At 42.0% G+C, this 8,326-nt stretch overlaps 1 protein-coding gene across 1 annotated transcript in view; it reads right to left on the bottom strand.

Moving 5' to 3' along the window:
* Positions 1-3,127: 3,127 nt before the first annotated feature.
* The window catches only part of lamc3 (laminin, gamma 3), a 108,208-nt gene continuing 103,009 nt past the window's right edge, over positions 3,128-8,326 (bottom strand). Inside the window, exons 22-28 of the mRNA XM_010878250.4 lie at positions 7,883-8,123; positions 7,645-7,788; positions 7,154-7,256; positions 6,497-6,699; positions 6,231-6,371; positions 4,766-4,865; positions 3,128-3,914 (exon numbers count right to left, since the gene is read on the bottom strand). Of these exons, the coding sequence (XP_010876552.2) occupies positions 3,652-3,914; positions 4,766-4,865; positions 6,231-6,371; positions 6,497-6,699; positions 7,154-7,256; positions 7,645-7,788; positions 7,883-8,123 (1,195 nt within the window). The 3' untranslated portion in view covers positions 3,128-3,651. The remainder of the gene's footprint in view (positions 3,915-4,765; positions 4,866-6,230; positions 6,372-6,496; positions 6,700-7,153; positions 7,257-7,644; positions 7,789-7,882; positions 8,124-8,326) is intronic.

Genomic DNA, 8,326 nt, shown 5'->3' with positions numbered 1-8,326 from the left:
TGTTCACGTGACACCGTAAATCTATCTATCTAATCAATTGGTTGCTGAATCAGTGAATGACAAATGATGGGCTGTACACATTCAAATAAGGACTGGATGTGGAGATATCAAAAGCTTATCATTGGATGTATTGAAAAGTTTCTGATGACATGACATCAGGTATTCCAAGACTCAGGTCTGAATCACTAATTTGAAGGTTAAGTTTACACAGTGTCTTCCTAACTGCATAATATGCTCTGTGTGATAATGTGTGATTTATCTGATATGGCCATGTTGGAATTTGTCAGATCAAGTTAAGTATAACCCGGGGAATGTTTAATGTTCTTTCTCCTAGAATTCAATTATCCTTATTCCTCTCTCTCTCTTTGCATTTGAAAAGTATTCAGACCCCTTTTCCAATTTTCATGTATTACTGGACTGTCATTTAGTTCTTTTAGATATTTTATTTCTAAATCACTAAAGGCTCAAATCAAATATTGTAAGGTTACATTGGTTTCATGTTGACAAATAATTCTAACAAAAATAAAATTCAACCCACCAAACATGAATATATGTAACCTTTCATTAGAGCAACCGTTGACTAGATCTAGATAGATGCATACACAATCTAGATAGAACTGTAAATGTACACATTAACTGGAAATGTATGTATTGTATATACTGTTCTCTCTTATTTCTCTTCATCTCATATACTCACAACTTATTACACTGTACATAAATATATGTCAACTTAAGTAGATTAAGTGTTTTCTGCCCCCATATGTTTTCTACCACTAGCAACACTTTTACACCAAGTACAAATACTGGTACACCTAAATGAAATTAGCGAATAAATGCAATGCTGATTCTAAACAGTTTTTGAACCCATGCAGTCATATATGTCTTTTTGTTGTTGCAAGCAATATAAAAATGAAGCAATTTGAACCTTTATTATTTGAGTCATAATACTCTATTTTATTAAACTACCCCTAATCCCCTCAGAAAATCCTTTATGCTTCAGTGTCACTCTAGACACATACCTGGGTTTTAAAACACATTATGCACCTGGCTGCTGTTACAGACATTAATCTCTGGTAGGTCTGTGCAGGATGTAGAATGTCTGGGTTCAAAATCACGCTGAGCTTTCCACAGAACAGGAAAAACAAACCAATGTCGAGGTCAACTCACAGCAAGTGATGCTCCGTCTTGCCAGGAATGCTAGTGACTCTTTGTCAACCCCGTGTGGTAAATAAAAGAACTGCAGTAAGGTTTAATGTCAATTTAATGTTAAACAAAATTAACAAATATTTTTATGGAAATATTGTGCTGAAGTTAAGTAAGTAATAAACACATTATTGATATAAGGCATTTCTCTTCCTGCTATTCATTTTCAGTATTTAGAGCAATATATAATACATTTTATAAGTCGGCATTAATACACTTCAATGCCTTTGGTCATGGCTGTGCTAGATTCTCCAATAGTAGTCAACAGCACCATCATCTGATCTGATGTAGATATTAGATCATTTTATTACTAAATTCTGGACACACAGACACACACACACACACTTGACCTGGGTCAAAATACTATTTCAAATATCTCAATTACCTCTGCATACATTCAATGTAAAATACATGTTTCATTTGGATAGACCGATATTGAAGTTGAACATCTTAATGTAATGTAAGTGGATATGGATTTATTAAGAATTACAAAAATGCAACACACTGACCCAAATACACTCATATGCACAATAACCACAAAAATATGTTTATGAAAATAATCAAAAACATATTTTTGAAACCAAATACTAAAATATGAACCCGGGTCTGGAACATACACACCAACCCACATAGAAATACAGTGAAGCACATTAAATTTTTTTGTCTTCCTTGTATTCCTAGCTATTATCTAAAACACTAAACCATTCATACCAACAGTCAATCAACAGCTGAAAGGGAACACAGTCTTCACAAAGGTTTGCTTTCTGGTGACATTTTTCTTTAATTCAGGAGGTATCCAGTCTCTGATGACAAAATGTACAGTTTGGCTGTTTTGGACCATGCCCATTAGATCATTAGATAATTTAGATAATTTAAGAGACGGAGTGGCCTTTTATTGTGGCCAGCCTAAGGCACAGTTGTGCAATAATCATACTGTCTAATCAGCATCTTGATATGCCACACCTGTGAGGTGGATGGATTATCTCGGCAAAGGAGAAGTGCTCACTAACACAGATTTAGACAGATTTGTGAACAATATTTGAGAGAAATAGGCCTTTTGTGTACATAGCGAAAGGCTTAGATCTTTGAGCTCATGATAAATGAGGGCAAAAACAAAAGTGTTGCATTTATAATTTTGTTCAGTGTATATATATATATATATATATATATATATATGTGTGTGTGTGTGTGTGTGTGTGTGTGTGTGTATAAACGCTGAACCCTACAAAGGGCAAAAGGACTAATTGTTAATTATGGTGAGCTAATCAAAAATAGCTCAAGTGTAAATGAATGTGTCAGACTGGGGAAGCGCTGCAGTACAGACAGACCTACCCCTGAAGTGGAAAATCAGCATTATTTATTTGAAACCTGAGAGAACACACGGTTGGGCTATGGAACAGGGCACTAGCTGACTGGTATTATTCACAGATTAATTACATTTTGGATGTTATTAGATTTTGAAAGGCGGATGAAATGAGAAAGAAATCTCAGCTAATGACACATGGCAGGGTAATGTTGTAAGGAAATAGGCGAGGGGAATGGAGAGGACAGTTGAAGATAGGAGGGATGCTGAGAGAGAAGGGTTGGAGAGAAGAGGGTTGAAGTTAGAGAGGGTAGAGATAGGAGGGACGGAGGGATAGAGGGACCGGAGGGATGGAGCGAGGAGGGATGGAGGCGGGAGGGGATGAGGGACGGGAGGGATGACAGATTAGGAGGGGATGAGGGACGGGAGGGATGAGAGATAGGAGGGGATGAGGGACGGGAGGGATGATAGATAGGAGGGGATGAGGGACGGGAGGGATGACAGATTAGGAGGGGATGAGGGACGGGAGGGATGAGAGATAGGAGGGGATGAGGGACGGGAGGGATGATAGATAGGAGGGGATGAGGGATGGGAGGGATGAGAGATAGGAGGGGATGAGGGATGGGAGGGATGAGAGATAGGAGGGGATGAGGGATGGGAGGGATGAGAGATAGGAGGGATGGAGATAGTAAGGATGAAAAGAATAGGGTGGTGGAATCTGAAAGGGAACAAGGGCCTAGAAAACTGCCCATGTCTGTGCAGAGGTCCTATAGTGGTTTTAACAGCCAGGTTGGTAGAAAAGTGCACGGCTGTAAAGGGGGATCCAGAATACTGTTAATCAACACCAAGAACCGATTAACAACAGATTAAAACCTATTCACTACAAAGTGCACCCATTTTGACCCAAGCCCTAACGTAATGGAATACCAGTTGTGACGCTGTTGATATATCCCACTAAAGCCTTCAAAACAGTGATGACCTGTGATCAGCTGTGGCTTTCAGCCTCCTCATCGGTTTCCTCTGCCCAAACCCCCCAGAGGAAGAAATACTCTGAAATCCCGGAGATGGAGTGAATGAGTGTGTGAACCCGAGGGAGGGGGGTAGCATGAACGGAATAAGACTCCGGAGTCCTCCTGATACCGTTCCTACTTCCCCTCTGTCCCTGAGGCCTGGGGACAGCTTTGGGGCAGGTGCAGGGCGATGTCCTTCAGACTGTCTCTCTCCTGTCGGATCTCCTGCAGGTCCTGTTCCAGATTGGTCAGCTGGCTTGCCTGGTCCTGCGCTGCTGACCGGAGCGTCTGGATTTTCCCACTCAGGGCTGGGCTCTCCACACTGCCACGGAGAACAGCCAAACGCACTGCTGTGTCAGTCAGGATGCGTTCAAACCGCTCCAGCGCTTCACTACTATCTGGTCGACAGGAAATAATTGGCTTTGATGTGCTACAGTGAGAACTGTTACATTCATAAATTAATAGGATTATTGTGGATAGTCAGGTTGATTTAATAGTTTAATTAACCTTGTACACTACCAAAATAATACTAAACAATTGTAACCAGGCCAACTAATTGCATAATGCAGAAAAACCTTCTACCGCATAGCAACCATGGTATTTTATGGGGAAGCTTTTTTAATTCTATTTTTTATATGAAAACTATTGCTAGGATGCATATTTTCCAGTAATATTATTTTTAAGATTGCAATGAAGATAATACATGTAATGATTTTTAAGGGAGCCTTACATTAATGTTTTAGAAAAAAAAATATTCATCAAGGTTAGATTTCCAAAAAGTTTCTGAGAATAATATTTATTAATTCATCAATAATTAATTCTCTCATATTTTGATCAAATTGATGAACAGCAGTTAAATTTGATCATAACTTGTTGTCGCTAATCTTTATCAGGGTGCCAATAATTCTGAAAAGTATCAGTAGTAAGTAAGTATCGGTAAGTATCTTCACAAACTATCATTTCTATAGAGATTATATGAGGTAAGTAAACTCATCCCCCAAGGCATTATATGGGACTGTTTTACAAACTTTCCAAATTCTTATTCTGACGTATCACTTTGTGAATGGATGTCACATGTGTAATCAGTGGTGATGTGGGTACCACATGTTTCTAAACCATCTGACATTTTGGATTTGTTTTTGTATGAAACATCCTTGTTTCTACTTACAGGGCACTATAGGATGGTTGTATTTGGTAATGTAGAGCCCAGTGAATGTCTTTACATTAAAAAGTACTTATTTTTACTTACCTATTTTGCTGATGAGCTGGGTTAGTGTGAGTGAGTACATTTCTAGCTGACGTTTAGCTGCCTCAATGTTCCCCTTGACAACGACCAGAGACTCTACAGGCTGAAAACACAGAGAAAAAAAGGACATCGTAAGGGTGATAGTATCTCACGCTGAGTGATTATCTCAAATACTATCAGTTGTTTATCAATTACTGAATATTACAAAAACAATATTTCAAACTGTAACTTGTTTCCGATTGGCTAGAGTGAGTTACAGAATACACATTCATTCCTGAGGTATATAGAACAGTTGAATGTCTTAGGGACAGATTTACATTGTAAAACCAGGAAGTGAGATGGAGGGGTCCAGACACAATGTGGTGTCGTCTAAAGAAAACCCCGGACTGAGTCAACCACGCGTGAAATAGCTCCACCCACTGTGCCAGCGCCAGACCAGCAAAGTGACGTTAAACAACCGCAAACCACCCTGAGAGAGTTATCTTATGTTTGCTAATGTTGTTGTTTGTGCCTTTTAAGCCTACAAATCAGTCACGCTGCATCACATGTGAAGTGCAGCGACAGGACTGACCAGTGAAGAATGTTTCCAGCCTGCATAGATCGAATTAATTAGTGATTATGTAGCATGAAGAAATACAGAACTAATCTAATGAACAACTGGGTTGCACCTGTAGTGACCAAAACATGGAAAAGCATCAGTTCACCTAAAAGGCGTCCCGTAAATATGGCGTCCCGTAAATATGGCGTTTTTACATGTTTTATAAGTGAACTGATGCTTTTCCATGTTTGGGTCACTACAGGTGCAACCCAGTGGTTCATTAGATTAGTTCTGTATTTCTTCATGCTACATAATTAATTTGATCTATGCAGGCTGGAAACATTCTTCACTGGTTAGTCCTGTCGCTGCACTTCACATGTGATGCAGCGTGACTGATTTGTAGGCTTAAAAGGCACAAACAACAACATTAGCAAACATAAGATAACTCTCTCAGCGTGGTTGACTCAGTCCGGGGTTTTCTTTAGACAACACCACATTGTGTCTGGACCCCTCCATCTCACTTCCTGGTTTTACAATGCACTGGTTAGTCGGGGGGAGGCTGTGGCCAGTCTGTCCTGTCAAAGTCCCAGGTTTATTGGTCGAATTTGTTCATGTGACGGATGACAAGGATCAACCGGAATAATATGTTGATGGATCCTTCTGGATCCAAGGAATGTTCTCTCTGATGCTTCTGGTGTCCGGTTGAATCCTAGAACAACCCCTGTCCTTGTCACACCTGGTTGTGTGGCTGATCTGGATTCGGCCTAAAGACTCTGGACACAGCCCGTCTGTACTTACTGACCCGCTGGTCATATGAAGAGACATGATTATATTGAAATATAGCAACACTATACATTGAAGGGTGAACTGATTATCTGCTGAGCAGCTGCCTGGGCAGTATGGTGCATTGGCAGTCGTGTCTTGGGATACCTCTGTGCGCAGTTTGGCGTGTGCCTGGGCAGTGTGGTTCTCCATCTCAGACAGCTGATGAAGGCTCGTGTCCACAGAGGAGGTCAGCTGGGTGGACGCTTTCCTCATGTGCTTGGCCCGGGTCAGAGTGACCTTGGCCTCCTAGGGCCAGAAAAACAACACAGATGAAAGTTTTAGAAGAATACACAACACATGAACACACACACATGCACGCAATACACACCCACTGTTCAGCACGTACCCCCCCCCCCCCCACATTAACTCACTTTAGACAGGACATGCGCTGTTCGTTCAGCCTGTTCCGTGGTGGCTTTGGAGTGTGTAACATTAGCCAGGGCAGGCTTCAGGACCCTCTCTGTCTGATTCAGCTTCTTATGGATGTCTTCTAGAACCTTTCCTCTCAGCTGCTTCTCCTTTTTTAGAGCAGTTTTGGTCTGGGCCTGCTTGTGAGGCCACTCTCTCTGCATGCCTGGGGTTTGGCAAGTGACATGGTTACGGAATTTAGAGAAACTATCCATAAACACATGCCTCTGGTGTCAGACTATTCTATTCCATTTTAATCTACTCTATTCCCTTCTTATCAGGCTCCCCTGATGAGATTTCCAACAACAAATATGACATGGCTCCAGTCCCCATATCTGTATAATGAACTGAAGGCTATGAAACTCATTGTACATTTCAGACCTAATTATTATTTTCCCATGATTCCAGATGCAAATGACAGGTGGACAAGTGGAGTGTAACCGGGTGAGACACATTCCTATTGGTTAAATTTGTGTTCTATTTGTTTTTCTCTGCATTTCAATATTTTCATTACGATTGATTGGAATAAATGTCGGCGCTACGGTGGCAGGCATGGGGAAACTGAACAAGCAGTCTATAGTGTAAAACAGCAGAATGGAAACTGAAATAGAACAGTTCACCTTCCAGTTCCCTCCACAGGGCGATGACCTCTGACTCCACTGTTTTCCCCGTCACCACTGACGACAAGGCCATGACCTTTGACATCTTGGCTTTAGCTGTCAGCTGCAGAGGGAGGCAACAGGAATGGAAAGAGAAAGGGGAGATGTGACCTCAGAGAACCTCAGAGGCAAAAGTCACATCTGACAGCTCAGGAAATTGACTGGGGGCCAAGCAGTACCATCAACCCAATAATGAACAGACACACTGCAGCTCTGAGAACAGTCGAAATAAACAAGGAAAAACAAGGAATAACTGAAGATTACTGTTACGTGTAATTGTTCTATTGTTACATAATCTAAGGTGTATTGTGGATTATGCTCTTTCAGTTGATTGTTGTTCAGCACCATTTCACCAGGTCAAACATTGGGTAAAAATAGGTACACGGGAAATAAAGGTGACACTCCCGCTGAAGACGTTAACAAGTTTAGCGCGGAGCTAAAACCCACTCTACCTTATAGATGTCCTCTCCAGCAGCCATATTCTTTTGGGCGGTGAGTAACCGAGGCTCCATCTCCTCTCGGATCTTGCTAACTAGCTCCTCTGTAGACTGCACGTGAAGTGCCAGCTCAGCTGTCCTGTTGTTCAGGTGAACACCCTAAGGTGAGGGGAGAACAGCGTTCATTCACTACTCCCTCCCTCTGTCCACCCAAACAATCCTTTGACTTAAGAGCACAATTCATTATTGTTACCTCTGACCCTAGTGCCGGCTGACCAAACTCCGTGCGGTTGGTACCCGGTCCAAGGCCGGGGTCTGACCGATTGGTACCTGATGTCGGGTTGGGCCTCTGGGACAGCTCCAGTAGCGAGGAGGTGAGCTCACCAAGGGCATTACGGACCTCAGCAGACTCCTCCTCAAGAGCCAGTCGATTGGCTAGAGTCTCATTCACCTGGGCTGTCAGATTCTCCTTCATCTGTTTCATGTCAGCCAGTCTGACAGAGGAAGAGATGGTGGACAGGGAGACAGAGGTCAGATCATTCAGTGCATCTCTCATATTTGCCAATAGACGCCCGCAAGCGCAGGACGGACACACGCACGCCTTTCCCGCCCATGCATCCTCCAAACGTCTTCAAAAGATGAACAGAAAGCCTCAGAACTAAGCAGACTAGTGCTGGTATGAGGCCAGGGTAATCAA

This window comes from Esox lucius, chromosome 14 (assembly GCF_011004845.1).
Source record: "Esox lucius isolate fEsoLuc1 chromosome 14, fEsoLuc1.pri, whole genome shotgun sequence".
In the NCBI taxonomy this organism is placed as follows: Eukaryota; Metazoa; Chordata; class Actinopteri; order Esociformes; family Esocidae; genus Esox; species Esox lucius.
This window is presented reverse-complemented; position numbering and strand designations above follow the sequence as displayed.